We start from the raw sequence: 22,178 nt of genomic DNA on the forward strand, positions 1-22,178 counted from the left end.
AGGGTGCAGTTGAACACTGAAATTTAAAAACACAAAAACAAAACCCTCCAATGGACAGTAGATACAGAAAGTAGTCTTAACTGTTATTGACATTAAAGAGTAAAAGTCAAGAGCAGGAAAGATAATGAGTCAGATTTCCATTATCTGGACTATCATATTTTAACACAGCAACTCTGAGGACTAAGAAAGAAAGGTCATTCATGAACAACAGAAAGGAATAAACAGTTTAGGGTTAAAAGCCTGATAGAAAAAATCATTACATGTAATTCTTTTCTATGTACTTGCCAAAACTAAATAGCCATCAAAAGTATGATATAAGGTAGTGTGGAGTCCTTCCATCATAATGTTACCAACCAGTCAACTGTAGAAAAGACAGGAGTGACCTCCAAAAAGCATGTTAAAAGCTATTGGCCAGAGGACAAGAGAAAAATAGGGTTGTAAAAAGGGAAAGGAAAGACCAGTCTACTAAGAGAAGATAGCTACTAAATACACACAATTAACCTTAATTAGAGACAGTTAATGATAAATAATAAAGTACTTCTTACACTTGAGAATTATGGGTTTTTACCAAAATGTTAATCCTTCATAATTGGAAGATTTTGTGAAACTGAAATCCTTTCTAACTTCTGGAAGAAAATGATCTACGATCCCAAGAGGATCATGGATGAGTTAGAATTGTGTGTGAAAAACCTAGAACCGAGAGTTTAAGATCAAGAATATTTGCTTAAAAATTCTTAAAACTATTTAATATATCAGATAAAGATTGAAGAAGGAATGAAGTACACTAATTGTGTCAAAATTATCTAGTTCCTATGTGTAATTGAATAATAACATGGAAAAGAGAAAAGAAAACACTCCAAAATAAATGAATTCAACTATTTAAAAAATACAAAATGCACATCAATTCCAAAATTGATTCACTAAAGGGCACAAAGACTCAACTATATTACAATAAACAGAAATTCAATTTTTTTAAAACAACAATAAAAACAAAATCTTAACTACATTTTTGTTTCATATATTATATAGAGAAAACAGATAGTATGTGTTTCACTTGTGTCCAGTGGAAAAACAAAATGTGAATACATGGTAGTAAAACAGTTATAACCAAAAAACAGTGAAAATGAATTTTTTCCTAAATAATATTAAAAAAAGGGAGAGAAAAGAGAGGTTTTTTTTTTTTTTTCCCCATTGATTAGTTGTATCTGACTCTTTATGATCTCATCTAGGGTTTCCTTGGCAAAGACATTGGAGCAGTTTGTCATTTCTATAGCCACCTCATTTTACAGATGAGGAAACTGAAGCAAATAGGGTTGAAAAGATTTAAAAAAAAAAAAAAAGAAATTTTTCTTTAACCAATTAATATTGTATCCAAAGAGCAATAAAGAGCATAAATAATGTGCAATTTTATTAAAAAGAATAAGTACGTACGTAGGATTAGGGATTTTGTCAGAAGGTAGAATTTTCCTTTCCCATTAATTTTCCCAAGGCTCCTTGGATTTTGTATTAAATAATGAAGATATTGCAAGAATCAAGTTAAAGACTACATTTTTAACTAACAATAAACAAAAGTAAAAGGAACTGAAAAAAGTCAGAAATCAAATTACTATGACATTATTCAAACTAATGCTTTAAATTAATATTGTAATTTACAGTCAAGCATAAGTCCCAGTGTATTTGAGAATATAACAATTGCTCCTATCTGCCCTCTTGTTACTTACTTAAAGAGAGAGTTTTTTGGTCTTTGAGGTTTCTTTTTGGCAAAAAAAGCTGCAAATTCCCGTCCTGTACTTGCATAACTAAGCTGAGCTGATGGTTCAGAAGCCGTCCGAGTGTTTTTCATATCCAAATATTCTGTCAGCAGCATCTACACAAATAGACAAAACAGTTTCATATATTCAGTTCCAATAATCTAACAAGACTCAAATCAGCAAATAAGTAATAATTCAATTACATATCATTATAGCCAAAGTTATACTAACCCAGATATTTTGAGTTCTTCCATAACTGTTTTCTAAAATTAAGACTATTCCAATAACTAGTCAATTTCCTGCTCCCCATACTTAAAGGGTCAGAGAAAGGAGAAAGAGATAGTAGAAGGGCAAAAGACAGAAAAGGTTTTACTCAAATCAAAGTACTGTTAAGAATGGAGTAGTTGGATAAATATTTTCACTTAAACCAAAATTTATTATCTGCCTTTATAAGGCCTTGTACTAAGCATTGAAGATCAAAAAACAAGGTCCCCGCTCTCAAGAATTTCATTCTATCTACCAAGTGATGAAACAAAAAACACAAATAACTAAATATAAAGTAACTCAGGGTAATTTCAAGAAGAATAAAGAAAAAAAATAAGGAATCAATATAGGTGTCATTTATCAATTGGGGCATGGTTCTTATTTTTTTTATAAATTTGATTCAGTTCTCTCTATGTTTAAGAAATAAGGCCTTATCAGAGGAAAATTGCTTCAAAATTCTTTTCACAATTACTATTGCTAACTGTATTTTCCACCTGTCCCCCAACTCCATTTATTCTCTCTCTTCTTTTACCCCCTCCCTCCTCAAAAGTGTTTTGGTACTGACCATTCCCTCCCCCAATATGCCCTCTCTTCTATTATCCCCCCCCTTCCCAAATCCCATTCCCTTCCTATTTTCCTGCAGGATAAAATAGATTTCTATATCCCTATTGAATATGTAGGTTATTTCCTCTTTGAGTTAATTCTGATGAGTAAGTTTCATACTCTCTCACCCTCTTCTCCCACTTTTCTCCCCTTTACTGTAACAGCTTTTTCTTGCCTCTTTTTTATGTCAGATAATTTGTACCAATCCACTTCTCCCTTTCCCTTTCTCTCAGTATATTTCTCTCTCATCGCTTAATTTCATCATTAAAAAAAAAAAAAAAGATATAAGAGCAAGTTTTTTTTTTTTTATTAAAGCTTTTTATTCACAAAGCATATGCATGGGTAATTTTTTCCAACACTGACCCCTGCATAACCCCTTATTGCAAATTTTCCCCTTCTTTCCTCCATCCCCTCCTTCACCCAGCAGGCAGTCCAATTCATGCCAAATATGCCAAAATACATGTCAGATCCAATATGTATATACATATTCACACAGCCATCCAGTTGTGCATGAAAAATCAGATCAAGAAAGAAGAAAAACTGAGAAAAAAGAAACAAAACACAAGCAAATAATCAAGAGAGTGAGAATGCTATGCTGTGTTCTACCCTCTGTTCCCATAGTTCTCTTTATGGGTGTAGAAGGTTCTCTTCATCACTACACAAGTGGAACTAGTCCAAATCATCTCAATGTTGCAAAGAGCCACATCTGTCAGAATTTATCATCATATAGTCTTGTTGTTGCTATGTATAATGATCTCCTGGTTCTAAAGAGCATGTATTTTTAAAGCATACTGATTTAACATCTAGGGTAGTGAAATGTGGTGGAATTCATTCAATTTCCTTGTCCCTTCTCATTCAATACACTTTAATATAAATCTCAATTATTCAGAATATTTAGCAAAATCCTCAAATAACTAAAATTTCTCAACAATTCTGTGAAATAGAGGCCATTGTAAGGAGTTAACATGTTTTCAAAACAACAACCACCATTCAGTCTCCTAAGGATCGCTTCATGTTCAGGTAAGAAAATGTTTGCAAGTATTATGCAATTTTGATTTATAATGCTACACAATAAGATTAATGTTTTATAAATAACATAATACCTTTCCAATAGATATTGTACAAAAGATATTGTAGTAGAAGAATGTTCATTTAAATCCAATATACTTTACTTACTAAGGCAGGGAAATGTAATTATATTCACTTACCCAGAACTCCAATCTTCCTATAGATAGGATAGATTGTTCCTGTACCAAGAATCTATGCCTGAAACATGTGTAGATAAAGAATCTATATACCTAGTGATCCTAATTCCCAGTGTAAATGGAATCAAATTTACCAGGAGGCAGAAAGGTGATGTCCTTAGTGAAGAATACATGAGTCAAACACCACCCAGGACACTTATTAATAGAGTGATTTTGGACTAGCTATTTAATTTTAGCTTGCTAAAATGGGAAAAAAAATAGTACCTATTTGCAAGATTGCGAGGATCAAATAAAATAGTATTTGTAAAGTGCTTAACACAGTGCCAAGTAGAGAGCAGAAACTATATTCGGGATTATTCCTTTCTTCTTATCCTAAAATATATTAATGTCATAATAAGTTAATGTGTGATACATGAACACATTAGTGATGTAAATTAATATATTCCCCATTTTTCAACATTTTCTTTAATTTATTGATAATTTCTTGCTTAAAAAATTCTGTCCTATTGTAAAAGATATGGTCACTTTAAATTTCTAACTGCAGCAGTATCTAAAGCGAAATTCTAGGTAATTCATGGTAAAACCGTTAGCTACATCAGGTTAGAGATCTTATGAAAATTTAATTTTAAAAGACAAGGGAGAAAGAAAAGGAAGAAAGCTGTGCTATCTCTTGTCTGTTTTAGTTATAAACCCTTTGATCCTACAATCTTTCCTAGGCAGTAAAGTGGGAAAATATTTCTTTCTTGCTGGGAAAACAAGCTATTAGCAGAGAAGTGATCATACAGAGGGGTACAGAGGCACTGTGTTTGCTTTGTTTTCCTTCAGCTTTCTTTTTTAAAAAGCTGAGAAAAGAACCTGAAGTAAAAGGAAAAGGCTTTGGGGAAAGAGAGGAGTTTGATAAACAACAAAAAGCCTAGGAAATTTAGATTAAATTACTGGGCAAGATTTTTGGTACAGAGCAGAAGCAAGACTCACTAAAATTATGTTTAACAGAAGAACACTGTGCACAGCAACAAGATTGTGTGATGAACAACTCTGATGAACATAGTTCTTTTTAATAGTGAAGTGATTCAGGACAGTTCTAAGAGATGTGATCGAGAGAGTCATTCTCACCCCAGAGAGAGAGAGAGAACTGTAGAGACTGAGTGTGGATCACAACATAGTATTTTCATTTTCTGTTGTTGCTGCTGCTTGCTTGCTTTTCTTTCTCATTTTTCCCCTTTTGATAAGATTTTTCTTGTGCAGCAAGTTAAATATGGAAAGAATTGCATATGTTTAACCTATATTGGATTACTTGCTGTCTAGAGGAGAGAAGAGGCAGGGAAGGAGGGAGCGAAAAAGAAAAATTTTGAACACAAGGTTATCCAAGGGTGAATGTTGAAAACTAGCTTTGCATGTATTTTGAAAAATAAAAATCATTTCTTATTATTATAAAAATAAAAATAAATAATGTTTAAACATAAAAAGGAAGAGAAAAAGGAATAGTTAGGACATGAGCAAAAAAATAGATATGTTCACATTCCTTAGGTATTTTTATTAAATAATTTCAAAGAAAATTAAAATCTCCCCCCAAAAAATCACAATGCTATATAGCTTTGAGATCATATGACTTGATAAAAGGAACAGAGATTTGGAGTTATGAATGAAAAGCATTTCTTAAGCACTTATGATAACTATATAAGGGAGTGGTAGGCAGGAACTGCTATATTGGTCTAAGAAGTCACAGGGATGATGAGTAGAGTCATAGGGGAATCGGTTAGCATAGTTTTACAATAGTTATGGTGGTATGGATTTGATTACTATTCCCACAGCTAAAAATGGAGAACAGAGGAAGGTGAGTAAAAAGGGTATGCATGTATATTGACAGGGCAAATGGCAAGAAGATGTCCAGGATGGATGGTAGGATAGGATACTGTGATAGGACCAATAACGAATAGGATTTTCCTTTCCCTCTTCAGCAAGATCTATGCTAGTCTTCCCCACCTCCTCCCATAAAAAATAAAGTCACATAGTTATCACCAGAACCTAACTAAATAGGGGTTGAACAAGGGGTTCGCAAGAAGAGGTTCATTCAAGCTATGCTCCCCTAGACATATCCTGACAATAACAATGTCACTCCCTGAACAATTATGGGTCCCAAAATGCCCAAACACTATAGCTAAGCCTTTTACACCCAGGAAATTTAGATTAAATTACTGGGCAAAATTTTTGGTACAGAGCAGAAGGAGGGAAAAAGTTGGAATAAAAGGATTTGCAACTGTCAATGCTGAAAAATTATGTATGCATATATCTTGTAAATAAAAAGATATAATAATAATAAAAAAAAGTCCCTTTCTTCAATGTGCAGGATAAAACAGGTAGTTCTAAGAAGTGGGTTATATCTAAAATGGTCCCATATCAAAATTCTGATTTTACAGCAAGAACACTTTTCCAGGAGTACTTGGTACTAGTTAAGAAACAGAATAGAGAATCAGTAGAATAGGTTAGGTTCACAAAATACAATAATCATTGACTAGAGTAAGCTATTGTTTGATAAGCCCAAAGACTCCAGTTTCTGGGATAAGGACTAATTATATGACAAAAATCAGTAGGGAAACTGGAAATAGTATAGCAAAAACTAGGCACCAATCAACATCTAAGATCCTATTCCAAGATAAGATCAAATTGGGTTCAAGATTTGGACATAAAAGGGTGATACTATAAGCAAATTAAGAGAACAAAGGACAGTTTACTTCTCAGATCTGTGGAAAAGGAAGGAATCTATGGCCAAAGAAGAACTAGAATACAGTATAACATGCAAAATGGATAATTTTGATTACATTAAATTTAAACGATTTTGTACCAATAAAACTAAAGCAGTCAAAATTAAAGGGAAGTAAAAAGCTGGGAAAAAAATTTATATACAGTGTTTCTGATAAAGTCCTCATTTCTAAAATATATAGAGAATTGACTCAAATTCATAAGAATTACCCAATTGATAAATGGTGAAAGAATATGAACAGACAATTTTCAGGAGATGAAATTAAAGTCCTTTCTAGTCATATGAGAAAATACTCTAAATCATTATTGATTAGAGAAATGCAAAATGACCCACTGATATACCATTTTTCACCTTTCAGATTGGCTAAGATGCCAGGAAAATACAATGATAAATGTTGGAGGGAATGGGAGAAAACTGGGACACTAATGCATTGTTGGTGGAGTTGTGAACTGATCTAATCATTCTGGAGAGCAATTTGGAACTATGTCCAAATTGCTATCAAACTATGAATCCCCTTTGATCCAGCAGTGTCTGTATTGAGTCTGTATCCTAAAGAGGTTTAAAAAAAAAAAAAAAAGAGGGTAAAGGACTCACATATACAGAAATGCTTATAGCAACTCTTTTTGTGCTTGCAAGGAATTGGAAATTTAGTATATAACATATCAATTGGGAAATGGCTAAATAAGTTATATAAATGTAATGAAATATTTTTCTCTAAGAAATGATGAGCGGACTGATCTCAGAAAAGCCTGGAAAGACTAATATGAATTGATGTTGAATGAAGTGAGCAGAACCAAGAAAAGAATAAGGAGACTCTGCCTTGCAGAAATCACAGGGTCAAGTAAAGGAGTGCTTTTTAGGGATGGAAGAACTTGGGAATACTATAAGTGATAAGGAAAAAGCCAGGACACACTGGAATATAGAAGATTAATTAAAAATAAATAATTATCAGGAAGACAATCACTCAATCAATACTGGTTGTTAACTTTGACAAGAAAAAGAACTATGTCTTCTTCCAAGAATGGAACAAAGAAAGAGGAAATAGGGGTTAGCATGAAGGAGTTTTGAACTGTGAACTGCAACAGAATATATGCCCCTAATTTTCTCAGTAAGGTAGGAGGTGATGAGGTAGGGGAAAAAAGTAATATAGAGATGAGAACAGAAAGTTTAAAAGAGATTATGTGATGAAACATAGGTTTTGTTGAACTGAATAAAATTTTCTATATATGTTAAAATATTCTGCATAAAGGAGGTGTTTAAGAAATTCAATTTGGCTATACCCTTCCATTCACAAGAGTTCAATCAGCATCTAATGAATTGGAATAGGATTATTTTCTTTTTGTTTGTTTTTAAACAAAAGTATACTTTTTATTTTATTTTAGTATACTTTAAGTAAATGATGCTCAGTTTGGCCTGACTTAAAATTTCTCTCAAAATACCTTGCCTTCAGGAAGAAACTTCTTTAATGGACAAATAAGATACTTTTATACTTGTCATCTTCTGTAGTTTCTAATACATTGCCAGAAATTATTAGATTTTAGTCAAGACTTAATTTAGATTAGACAAGGCATTGACCACAAATTTCAAACCCCTCTTCTCTTTGGTTGGACAAAGTAGTATAGAAGAATCACATTTCTTTTCTATCTTCAAATGGGCTTCTTTTAATGGTACTACTGGAAAAACCCCCAATCTATTTTCCCACTGCAGTCGGTAAAATCTAATTGCATTATTAACTTGACTCAGTAGGATGAATGAGAGCATGTTTGTAAACACAACTTTGGCACATCCAAAGTGCATAGCACGTGTGGCTCTTGCAATTGAGAAAAGCAGTAAGAAGTGCCAGACTCCACCTAATTATCCAAAATCTTATTCTATCATTGAACAACAAGCACATACAATAAAGTGAACTGGAGAAAGAGACAGCATGCTATTTAAATACCAACCATGTTAACTCAGAGATAACACAGTACAATTCATGTATTTCCCGTTGTCTGCTAATTGTTTGAGACAACCTGCTCTGGTGGAGACAGAAACAGTAGCCTGGTCCCAGTTTTCATTAAATGCCAATTCTTAATAACAGACTCCAAAAAGGTCTTAATTGCATTTACCAGGAGCTCCTGAACTTTAAAAGTTATTAATCAGATTTCTATGTAAATGGAATGACGATTAAAGGTTAAGTACAGGTTTCTGAAATTCCAGAAGTTGAGAATATATTGCCCTTCACAGAGGGGGGGAAAAAATATCAGCCTTGACAGGAACTAAACATCTTAATTAAACATGCAGAAGTACCATACTTATTTCTACGTGAAGTTCTATTTTCAAATGTCAAATTTAATCACATACTTGACTAAAAATGTACAATATTTGCTCCACCAGAGCATAAATGCCTTGATATTCTTTTTTGAGAAGATATCTACAGGTCTTTAAAAAAGTTTCTTCCTTTTCCCTCAAGACTTGTTCCTTAGCTCGGTGCTAGGAAAGCCTTACAACCACAGTAAAATGTGTTACACTGAGAGAGTCTTAATTGCATTGTCTTCAGGAGTATTCTTAAAGACAGAGGAGTTCAATCACAAGGAGAAACACAAGTTACTTCCCGCTATAAATGTGTTGCACCTGTGTCCCTGGAATGACATGCTGACAAATGAACATGACACAGCTTCAAACTCCAAGAAAATTTATGATTCTCTAAAGAACATGCTTGAGCAACTATAGTGTCTCCCCAGTAGAAAGCAAAACTGTGTCCCTGGGGTAAATTATAAAAAACAACCTGTGAGAGGTAATGTGCTCAAGAGGGATAAATGAAAGCTCTCAAAACCCATGCACAGAGTTCTCATTCCAGCTATAGACCTCAATTTCCAGATTGTCTGCCTGAGTAATGGAGAGAGATATAATAATTATTGTGATGAAGAATAAAAGAAATAAGTGGAGAGCACTTTAAGTGAAGAGTGAAATCTAGAAAGCTAAATTATAAAATTTTAATGAAATGTAGATTTTTTAATCTACATATTAAATTGCAATCTTCTACTTTCCTCCTGTATTCTTTCTGTAAATTACATATACTATCAAATTTTATTCTCACAACAATATTCATGGTAGGTTATGCAAGAATTATTATTGTCTTTTGTTCTCTAATTCTTCTGATTCCCTTTTCTATTATTGGATATAGAAGTTTGAGAAATGTTCACTAAGTTCAATGAAATTGCAATGGGTTCTCTGAAAGAAAAGCATAAATTCTTTCTACCACTGTTATTAACAAACCAATGATAGAGTCTTAATGGACAAGAAGTCAGAGTTCCTCACTTATAAGAACTCTTTATGTAAAAAGACAAAGTCAATGGAGCCAGTTAATAGCATGAATATGATGAGAATGATGAGAATGCTAATGACAGTTAACTTTTCATAAGGAAACAAAATAAAATAAACAGAGTAATTTCAGTAATGGAATAGATCTGAACTCTATTATATTCATTATGAAAGTCAATTGTTCAATTAAAAGTCATTGGTATGAACTTGTGAAAAGTCCCTTACTTCAATGTGCAGGATAAAACAGGTAGTTCCAAGAAGCGGGTTACATCTAAAATGGTCCCATATCAAAGTTCTGATTGGAAAGAATGTAACACGAAGTTCACTTTTTGCAACAAGCAAGAATACTTTTCTAAGAATACTTGGTACTGATTAAGAAATAGAGTAGAGAATCAGTGGAATAGGTTCACTAGATACAATAAACATTGATTAGAGTAATCTAGTGTTTGATAAACCCAAAGATTTCAGCTTCTGGGATGAGAATTAATTATTTGGCAAAAATTGGTGGGGAAATTGTAAAACAGTATAGCAGCTATAGGCAGTGTAGGCACTGATCAACATATAACATCCTATGCCAAGATAAGGTCAAATTGAGTTCAAGATTTAGACATAAAGAGTGATACTATAAGCAAATTAGGAGAACAAGGGACAGTTTACCTCTCAGATCTATGGAGAAGGATGGAATTTATGGCCAAAGAAGAACTACAGTACAGTATGAAATACAAAATGGATAACTTGGATTACATTAAATTTAAAAGGTTTTGTACCAACAAAACTAAAGCAGCCAAGATTAGAAAGGAAGCAGTGTACAACTTTAGTGTACAATGGTGTACAACTTTACATATATATCACTTGATCTGCTTTAGGAAGAAAAATAACAAGAGAAGGAGTTCATTGCTCAACAATTTGATTTGGCAAATGGAGCTTCTTTCTCACAGAGTTTAAATTTCTTTTTCAATAACCAGCTGAGAATGGCACAATCCAATAGTTCAGGATATATGTCTATGTATATGTGTGTGTGAATATATATGTGTGTATAATATATATTTATATGTGTAAGTGTGTGTATATAAAAATATAGATATAGATATATGCATCTATGTGTGTGTGTTCTTGTCCTAACAGTTTGAAAGTTTTATACCCAATTCACATGATAGGTATGAATACTATTTACTGACTGATATGAGATGACAGGAATGGAGAGAAGTTTCAATTTAGACACAGATTTGTACTTCTTATACAGTTCTGGACTGATATTGCTTGTAACTCACAGAATTATGAAACAGCTGGCTAGATATTAGAAAAACCATATATAAAACAAAACTTCTCAAGGCTTTTAAAATAAATCTCAAAAAAAAGGAACCCACAATTTTACTCTCAAAAGCATTATATTCTTGTCAATAACATTAAACATTCCAAATGAACTGGAGAAAGATATAAGAATGACAAAGGAAGGAATAAACTTCCATAAAACTATGCCTTCATTCCATTTACATTACACACTGTAATCAACACAAATCTACTACTCTATTCAGACCTTATGGTCATACAAATAAGACAAAATGATTCCTATTATTATACTTTTATAGTATATATATACATATATATATATGTATATACATACTATATTATTATACTTATAATCCTTCATGATTCTTTTTTCATCTACTCATTCTCCAATTAATCAACAAAAATTTAATAAGCACCCATTATGTGACAGATACTAAGGATAAAATATAAAAATGAAATATTTCCTGCCTTCAAAGAGCTTATATTCTATCAAAAGAAAAACACACATACACACAAACACACACACACGAGATAAGGGGGGCCAACATGACATTTTATTGGTTCAGAGAATTTCCGCATGAGGAAAATTATTCTATCAATGAAAGTCAATACCTTCTCAGTAACCTAAAAGTCATAGGGAGTTGACTGGAACATGAGAGCATTTATATGTCAAAGGCAGGATTTAAACTCAACTTTCCCTTAGTCCAAAGCCAATTTCTCTCCTTTTCTCTTTCTCCCCTCCCTATACCCACTTTTTCTCCCCATATACATACATACATACCAACACAAATGAATTCTCAGCACCAAAAGTGTCAGTAATGATCCTGTAGAAACTGCTACTTAAGCACTAATTTAATCTTCTTCTAACTAGGCAGCTGAAATATGGTTTTTAGTCAACTTCCCATCAATTGTGAGGGACTTGAGGTCATGGATTATATATTCCATTTTTTCTATATTCCCTAAGTAGCCTAATGTGGTGTTAAAGGATTCTTTAGCATTTATTTCCTAAGAATCATTCTGTTGGAATCCTAGTATTAACTTTAAATAAGGTGATAACTCAAGGGAGATGTTAGAATCCTAGTGTTAGCTGAATGGAATTGATACAATGCTTATGTTTATACCTTTATTCATTGGAGTTCACAAGTATGGGAGATTCACAAAGTTAATTTTGTAACTTTGTGAATTCACACCTCCCTTAATCCCTGCCTCAGAGGAGGAATCAACCTTTGGGAGATCATATATATATAGAAGCTCTTAGAGCTTCAAGTTAGTTCGGAATATTGCCAAGAGTCCCAGAGGAGCACTCTAGGAGATTGAGAGCCAGGAGCACTCTGGGAGATACAGAAGCCCACAAGCCCTCTCTTGGAGGCAAGACAGATTCATTCCAACTTTCACCTTGGTGCTGGCTGGAGATATTTGGAATAGTGGCTGGCCTCCTGCACTTCCCGCACTGAGACCAAGACTGGTCTGAAAGGCTCTCCAGAAAGTTGCCCAGCCCCAGGCAAGGAGACAAGAGATTCATTCCATTTTCTACCTTTGTGCTGGCTAGAGGCTGAAGGACAAACCTTTGGATTTGGAGACATTCGGAAGCAGCTCTTGGAACCAAGCAGAGAGATAGGCCTCTAAGCTAACCGGGCTATATTGGAGACAATAAAAGATCTGAACTTTTAACACCTGGCTGCGTTTGGGTGATTATTACTTTTAACAGAAACTAAGGCTGCCTCCAGAAAACCTCCCCAAGAAACTTGCTCCCAGAGAGAACTATATTAAAGAAGAACACCACATCATTCAATATTCCAAAGGCCAGCTTCTTCAACTATATGTTATGACCCCATATAGGGTCTCACATATGAATCAGGGGTCTCAAAATTATGATTTCTTATCAGTAAATGTTTGATTTGTACACCTATTTCTCTAGTGAAAAGTAGTCACAATTGAAAAAAGTTTAAATCTTCTTCTGAAGAATATGCAAAAAACATTAACAAATGGGATGAAAAGTTTATTGAAAAGTTACCACTAGACGGTAATATATAATATAGAATTACCCTGAATATACTAATAAAAGAAAGTATCCATCAGCCAAAAGGTTGACTACCTTCATGTTATATTTCTAAGATTAATTTTCCTTTGAAAATCTCATTTAAGGAAATGAAACAGAAAAATGATTAATAAAATGGGTTTTCTAGACACATCACAAAACAAGCAGCCCAAAGTACTCTTAGTCATTCATCTCAAAGAAATGACCCATGCCTGAATCATTACCTCTTAATAAAATAAGGTCATAAAACAATTCCTGAAACCTACAGGGAAAAATTTTAATCTGAAAAAAAAGATTACAGGTTTCTGTAATAAAACTTGATTTCTTTATCTAACCAAGGTTACAGATAAATGAAGGTTTCTCTAAATAATACAAAACAAAGTATCTGAGACCCATACCAAATAAATACATTGCCAGCTACTGAGCCTCAATGTTTCCTGCTAAAAACCATTTACTCATAAGCTTCTGAACAGAATTTTTCACATACTCTGCTTCAGAATATGTTACTCAGATTTAAATCGTTGAGTCCAAATGTGGAAAATAGTAAAGCATCCCTATCTACAAATAAATTCTTTGGCATTACCATACTGTATTATCTATTATTTATATAGCATTTTATATTCTTTAAAATGTTGCATGATAATTTTTCTTAGTGATTTATGTTTGGCCTCTTTATAAATTTAGTTCATATTTAGAATTTCTTCAGTTCCAACAAAGAAAAAGCACGCTACAAGCCCGTCATGAAATCACACATTATTTATCCAGGTAAACACATAGAGTAGTTTAACTGACAGGGCACGGGTACACAGCTCAAACATTTAATGAAAATGTAATTGGTGAACTATTACTGATGCCATAAGGAACCTTGGAAATATAAAAAGCTATTTTTAAACTGTACAAAATGGAGAATAATTTACAACACTTAAAACTGGATGTATGTTTCAAGCATCTATAGAATTCACTTTTATTGAAATTAAATACAATTTTCATATATGTAACATTTGCTTATATGACTTTATATACATTTGTTAGATTGCTTTATAGAAGTTGATGATCTAAGTTGGCAAGGATTCAAAAAACTTCATGACCAAAAAGAATTATTTTGCTCTAGGAATTAAGGCAGTAAAGAAACAAAGAATTCAAGTGATCTGATTTGAAAATTTTATATAATCTTTTGTGTTTAGAAGAACTATATGGGAACTATCCAAATAACTGGGAAGGATAGTTAATCCTTGAGGCTTGGAAACTTTTAATGTTTTTAAGGAAATATTTCTAAAATTTTATCCAGATACACACGCACATTTATTTCTGAAATATAGCATAACAAAAATGATGACATGAAATAAAGAGCAATGGATTTGGACCCATAAGAGCTGGGATTCAACTAAGTGTTCTACTGCTTAGTAAAAATGACAAGGGCTATAATGGTCATTGAGGTTCTAAATATTATGATTTCATGAACTTTGCTCTGAAGATTCTGGTTCATTATTATGTTTATTAATGAACAGCTTTAGATGTTAATTATAAACAATGAAACACAGACCTGAAAGACTTTGACAATTACTCCCAGTTACATTCTGCAGTCGCAATCCCTTCCTATTTCCCCTCAGATAAATTGTGCAAGTATCTGTCCTTTGAGCATGGCACATCAGTGCCATATGGTATTAAAATAAAGAAAGCTTTAACCTTCTCTCTTACAACATATGAGATAATATATTACAGATGTGATAAGTTCCATGCTTTCAGAGATGTAAAGATAGCTGTTTGGCAATCATTCTTTCTTCTATACAGATATCTTCTGTCTCTTCATCATTGATTTTGATTTCTGCTCTTAAGAGTATCTATTATTTGTTGTCCCCATTGCCACATTTTATATCTTCTCTATGAAGGATAGCTACAAGTATTATTATTCTCAGTTATAAATAAACAAATGCTTGGGAAGAATGGTTCATTTTGCCCAAATTTCAAAAGCTAGTAAATAGTGGGATTATAACTAGAACTGTCTTTTGATTCAAAGTAGTTAGATAGCATAGTAGTTTAGAAGGAAGATTCTGTTCAAATCCTGGCTCAGCCATGTCCTGGTAGTGTGAGTTTGGGTAGATCACTGAACATTTCTTAGGCTCTCTCCTCATCTGTAAAATGAAGATAACAGTAATACTTTCCTCACAACATTGTGAAAATCAAATCAGGAAACATAGGTAAAGCATTACATAAATGTTATTACTTTTACTAGTATTTTCTGCTATGCAAAGATAAGGAAAAGGAAATGTAAAGGAAAGTAATAATATGATGGAATCGGTCAATATATCAAAGATGATAAAAACTTGCTGGACAGTATAAACAACACAACTATTTTACACTTGAAGCAATATGGTATGGTGGAGAAAGGGCAGGTTTGAAGGAAGGAAGACCTAGGTTCAAGACCTGCCTTCAATATAGATTGGCTGTATGATTGAGGTTTAGACACCAAACTTCAGAAGGCCACAAACAATACTCTAAAAATTGCAGAATACTAAGCTATCTGTAAAAACTGAAGGAGCTCCTTGTAATGAAAACAATAATGGATTCTCATTATATGAATATTTTTTTTTTCTAATTTCAGGTGTTTATCTCATAATAAAAGGAATTGAATGATACAAATCACAAGGGTCACAAGCCAGCAAAAGATCAGAAATAAGAATCTAAAAGCTTTTATTCTATTTCCAAATCCAATGTTACACATGAATCTTTATGAACTGGGAGGATATAATAATCCTTCTTGGCCCTAGCCATGACTAACATCCCAATCCAACTGTCTTTCCAGTCAAATAATTATTTAAACCTTTATATATCCAAAAAACATGCCCTTGGGGACTTAATTCCCTCAGTTTAAGAATTCTGATCTGGGACATTTGATTACTTTAATGGTGAATGATCAGGCACGAACGCACATGCAGAGATCATTCACAATATCTTCTCAATGTCACTCATGCTTCAGAATCCACATTGCTGCTGTTCATATATCCTTCTCTGTTGTGATCTTTTTCTTCTCAAAACGCAGCCAGGTGATAAAAGTTCAGATCTTTTATTATTTCCAATATAGCCCGGTTAGCTTAGAGGCCTATCTCTCTGCTTGGTTCCAAGAGCTCTCTCCAAATGTCTTTAAATCCAAAGGTCTGGTCCTTCAGCCTCTGCCTCTGCTTTCTTCAGCCTCCAGCCAGCTCCAACTCTTCATGTCATTCCGCTGAAATCTCGACTTGTAGCGTCTTCACTCTCTGAAGAACTTTCCGACTGGCCCATTGGCCTATTTATGCTCCTTCCAGAGAGAGGGATTATGGGTCTACTTAGTACCTTGTTTCAGGTTCTGCCCAAAACATCTTCTTGTAAGATTAGATCAACTCTAATTAGTTAGCAGTTAGTAAGGATTCCAACATCTCCCCCTTTCTTTTGTTTTAAAACATAGGGGGTTTCTGAGGGGGTACACATAAATCCATCAATATGGGCCAGAACTTTGTAACAGATATACATGGTATACATAAATCCATCAATATGGGAGGCATTATACATAATTTACATAAGCACATAGCAATATAACACAGGCTAGTAGTAATGTAACAACATGAATCAACCTAAAAATTTACACATGTCCATAAGTCCTAGAAACAGTCCAATAGGATTCCATTGTCCATTAGTTCATGTGCCAGGAATCCAATAGTTCCTGTAAGCCCTGAAGTACTGCAAAAGTCTCATCAACAATTTTTCATCTCAGGGAACCCAATGATTCTTGCTGGTTTTTCAAGAAGTAAAACAGTTTCATCTTGTGTTAGGAAATCCAATGATTCCTGAAGCTTTTAAAAGTCTTTTTAACAGTTTCATAGTCAGCCATCTGATTCTTTCTTCATCAGTGGAAATATAAGCAGATCCTCTTCCCCAAGTAGTTAATTTAATTCCCTTCTATTTACCAAATTTGGTAAATCTGGTAATTACATTGGAGCTGTTTGCATTGGATATTGTCTTGTTGTCTTAAAAGGCCTGTATTCTTCCCAACTGTAATCCTGATTGCTTTTCTGTTGGTTGATGACATCAGAGTTCTGAATTTCTAAAGTCTCTCTGGGTGTAACCTCAGCTGCTATCATGCCCCACCTGTCCTTTGATTGATACTTTAGAGCTGGGCCCTGCCTCTCATTCCTCTGGGTCAATATACATTTAGAGGCCCAATGAAAGCCTCGGTTACATTTTGGACATGGGGTTTTGGGTTTTCTCTCACCCTGTCTTCTCACTCTATCTCCATATCTACAATGAGCTCTCAAATGTCCAATTTTTAACAAAATTTCTTTGTTGCACTCACCCTAATTTCTGGGTTGAAGTTTTTTCCACTGGATCAGGATCAGAGGCTTTTCCACTTGAATCAGGATCGGAGCTTTTCCACTGAAATCCACTGAGGGGTCTGTTTGTCCCACGTTCAGGGCGCCAAAATGTTGTGAGCTTTTTCTTCTCAAAATACAGCCAGGTGATAAAAGTTCAGATCTTTTATTATCTTCAATATAGCCCGGTTAGCTTAGAGGCCTATCTCTCTGCTTGGTTCCAAGAGCTCTCTCCAAATGTCACCAAATCCAAAGGTCTGGTCCTACAGCCTCTGCCTCTGCTTTCTTCAGCCTCCCCAGCTCCAACTCTTCATGTCATTCCGGTGAAATCTCGACTTGTAGCGTCTTCCTCTCTGAAGAACTTTCCGACTGGCCCATTGGCCTATTTATGCTCCTTCCAGAGAGAGGGATTATGGGTAGTTCTACTTAGTACCTTGTTTCAGGTTCTGCCCAAAACATCTTCTTGTAAGATTAGATCAACTCTAATTAGTTAGCAGTTAGTAAGGATTCCAACACTTCTCTGTGGTATTCTCTTCTTTTTCTAAAATATGATTGTTCTCTGTGGGAGCAGGTTTCTTGGGGAGGTTTCTGGAGGCAGCCTTAGTTTCTGTTCTTAGTAATAATCACCTCAAAGGCAGTTAAAATCCAAATCTTTATTGTCTCTTCCAAAATAGTCCAGTTAGCTTTCTTTGGTTCTGAGAGCTCTTGTTGCCAGTCTTTTGCCTCTGCCAGCTTCTACCTCTAGCTCAACTCCGACTCCTGGCAATCTTCCAAACTGACTGACTTCTGGATTTCAATCTCTTCCACTGACTCCTCCACTGACTCTGCTCCTTTTATGCTCTCTTAAAGGTGTACACTCAAAGGTTGACTCCTCCGAGAGTGAGATTATGGGAGGTGTGACTCTCATTCTTATGAATCTCATATTGAATTCTGACTTGTGAATCTCCCAAACTTGTGAACAAATGTGTGTGAGCTAATGTGTAAACTCTCAAAGGTGCAAACCCAAGCACACAAGCATTGCTTCCATCAATTCCAGTGAGTCAACACCTTGTTTCAAGTTCTGGCCCATCAAAATGTTTGTAGCAGCCCTGTTTGTAGTGGCTAGAAACTGGAAAATGAATGGATGCCCATCAATTGGAGAATGGCTGGGTAAATTGTGGTATATGAATGTTATGGAATATTATTGCTCTGTAAGAAATGACCAGCAGGATGAATACAGAGAGGCTTGGAGAGACCTACATGGACTGATGCTAAGTGAGATGAGCAGAACCAGGAGATCATTATACACTTCGACAACGATATTGTATGAGGATGTATTCTGATGGAAGTGGATTTCTCTGACAAAGAGACTTAACTGAGTTTCATTGGAGAAATGATGGACAGAAACAGCTACACCCAAAGAAGGAATACTGGGAAATGAATGTGAACTATTTGCATTTTTGATTTTCTTCCCGAGTTATTTTTACCTTCTGAATCCAATTCTCCCTGTGCAACAAGAGAACTGTTCGGTTCTGCAAATATGTATTGTATCTAGGATATACTGCAACATATTTAACATATATAGGACTGCTTGCCATCCTGGGGGGGGGGGGGGGAAGGAGGGAGGGAGGGGAAAAAACGAAACATAAGTGATTGCAAGGGATAATGTCGTGTAAAAATTATCCTGGCATGGATTCTGTCAATACAAAGTTATTATTAAATAAAATAAAATTAAAAAAAAAAAAAAAAAAAGTTCTGGCCCATAACATTTCTCATGCCTTTATTCCAAATCCCTAACTGACTTCTTCCCCCTGGGAACTCAACCTGGGAACTAACATTGTCATGTGATGAGAAAAATATCCTTGCTTTTACTTTCCAGAGCCAGAGATTAAGAAAACCAAACTATCCATCCCTGGATGTCATTCTCTTTGATATTTGTCCTACTCCTATAACATTATAAACTCCTGGAGAGCTGGTAATCATCTCATTTTTGTATTTGCAAACCCACAGAAAAATCAGCACATAGTGCCATCATTATTACATTATGTCATTATTACTCAATGTACTCAATAAATGCTTTTTGATTCCTTTGTCATTGAGTACATCATCTCCTCAGGACTTTAATAATAATAGTGGTTAGCCCTGGTATATACTAGGCATTATGCCAAATAACTAGTAATCCATTTTATACTCACAACAACCCTGTGAGCTAGGTGCTCTCATCATCCTCATTTTTAAGTTTGATAAACTGAGGCAAGCATATGCTGAGCGATTTGTCTAAGACCATATAAGTAGTAAGGGTCTGAGAAAAGTTCTGAGGATTTAAATTAAGATCTTCCTAACTTCAGATGCAGCTCTCTATCTCCTGAGTCACCTAGTTATCAATATAAATAGACCAATAAGTCAACAAACATAATAAATTATATATAAATTATAATTATAAAAACAGCACATCTTTAAATTATATATCCCCCTACAATGTTGAAGGGATCCTTAGAAGTCACCTAGTGCGTTTTACATTTTCGAATTTTACACTTGGGAAACCCTTTTCCAGTCAACTTCCTCAAAAATCCATCTGCACGTGTTATCTCCATTCTCTTTTCATCGCTTTGCAAGTTGTCTTATGACTTCACTTAATTAAAACTCTCTCTAAAAAACCTGAAATGATCACTTAATTCCTAGATCTGATAAAGAAATCTCACAGTGGATAAAATGTTGGGCATAAAGTCAGGAAGATTCAACTTCCTTAATTTAAACTTGGCCATAGACACTTATTAGCTGTGTGACTCTGGGCAAGTCACATTGCCCTGTCTCTTCAGTTCCTTACCTGTAAAATGATCTGGAGAAAGAAATGGCTTCTGTACTGTTATCAAAAAAATCCAAAATGGGATCACAAAGAATCAGATACAAGTGAGACAATTTAATAACAACAATAAACCAGGCCCAAAGCTACATTTTCAATCTATAACTTTAATACATCACTATATTATTTATAAGATATATAAATATAACCTATCATCACCTATTATATAACATAGAATTTATATCATGTTGATCCACCCAATCTGGTCTTATAGTTCATCACATTAAAGTCCATTTATCATCTCTATTCTTTGTACTGGCTATGACTATGGTTGAAATAAAGTCTTTCATGCATGACCTCTATCTCTTTGAATACTTTCCTCCCTTCAAAACTCATCTTACATGTCAATTTCTGCATTAAGCCTTTCCTGATCCCTACAGGTGCAATGCCTCCTATTATCTTTTATTTAGCATATACTCATGTACATGGAATTCCTCCCTCCCTCGCCTGCCCCAAATAAATTGTTAAGCTCTCTGAAGCCAAAGACAGTTTCATCTTTGTTGGAATCTTTACAAACTGCTAACTCATTAAATTGATAGATTATTGATCTGATCTTACAAGAAGATGTTTTGGGCCAGAACCTGAAACAACGTACTGAGTAGAACTAATTGATACAATGCTTGTGTTTACACCTTTACTCATTGGAATTCACAAATATGGGAGATTCAAAAAATAAACTGTGTCTCCCTTGAAGCTCTTAGGGCCAGAGAGCACTATGAGAGAAACCCATAATCCCTCTCTCTTGCATCCCACAATTCCTTTCTCTCGAATAAATAGAGCTTCAAAGAGGCCAGTCAGAAGAGTTTTCAGAGGAAGAAGCTACTAGTCGAGAGTTCAGCTGAAGATTAAGAAGGCTCTCTCAGAGGCAAGACAGATTCAACTTGGTGCTGGCTCTCGAGGCTGAAGAAAGCAGAGGCAGAAGCAAAGGACAAAGCAGCAAGAGCTCTTGGAACCAAGCAGAGAGATAGGCCTCTAAGCTAACCGGGCTATATTGGAAACAATAAAAGATCTGAACTTTTATCACCTGGCTGCATTTGGGGTAATTATTGATCTGAACTGATACTAAGGCTGCCTCCAGAACGAGAAACCTGCTCTCTCCCAGAGTGAACCATCATTATATTATATTTTAAAGAAGAAAATCACCACAATCTTTGTTTCTCTATTCCTACTAGTTGGAACATTCTGATTAATAAATACTTGCTGGCAGATTGGTTGAGTGAAAGGTAACTCTCAAGTGCTTGAGTATCAAAGGAAAAAAGTCTCAACTAACCAGTTCATAGGAAGAATATTAGATTTTAAATGAGCAAAGTTTAAAGAATTAAAAATTATGGTACGCCCTAGGATGATGGATTAAAATCCATCAGTGTGCAAGATGCCAAGAGTGTCTTGAGACATCATTAGGATAATGAAATAATTAACACATAGAGGATAATAATTTCTCTGAGGAAAGTAAAGAAATAATAACGAACAAGAAACACCTAATGCAGTTTTCACAAATTAGTACTCAAGTATTCAAAGCAGAATATGGTGACAAGTACAAAAGGCAAAAGACACAGTATATCTTTGTTAAAGTCACAGCTTACTAGCCAAAAGTGCAGGTAGTGAATGAATTAATGCTATACAAATGAATTAGATATAAGAAGGGCTTTTATGAATTATCAAGGGAAAAAAAGCCTGGGGTTGAGGAAAAAAAAAAAAAAACTACTTGTAAATGTGGTAGGGCATGGAATTAATGAAGATGCTAAACTAGCTCCCAAACTGAACTAATTCTTTTTAAT

General features: G+C 34.4%; 1 protein-coding gene across 4 annotated transcripts in view; it reads right to left on the reverse strand.

Annotated features, from left to right (window-relative positions):
* The window catches only part of EXOC4 (exocyst complex component 4), a 931,688-nt gene that overhangs the window by 692,306 nt on the left and 217,204 nt on the right, over positions 1 to 22,178 (reverse strand). For all 4 annotated transcript variants that reach the window (XM_052001552.1, XM_052001551.1, XM_052001550.1 and 1 more), the window contains exon 8: positions 1,722 to 1,867. In XM_052001552.1, coding sequence (XP_051857512.1) covers positions 1,722 to 1,867 — 146 coding nt within the window. The remainder of the gene's footprint in view (positions 1 to 1,721; positions 1,868 to 22,178) is intronic.

Source organism: Antechinus flavipes, chromosome 5 (genome assembly GCF_016432865.1).
Source record: "Antechinus flavipes isolate AdamAnt ecotype Samford, QLD, Australia chromosome 5, AdamAnt_v2, whole genome shotgun sequence".
Taxonomy (NCBI): Eukaryota; Metazoa; Chordata; class Mammalia; order Dasyuromorphia; family Dasyuridae; genus Antechinus; species Antechinus flavipes.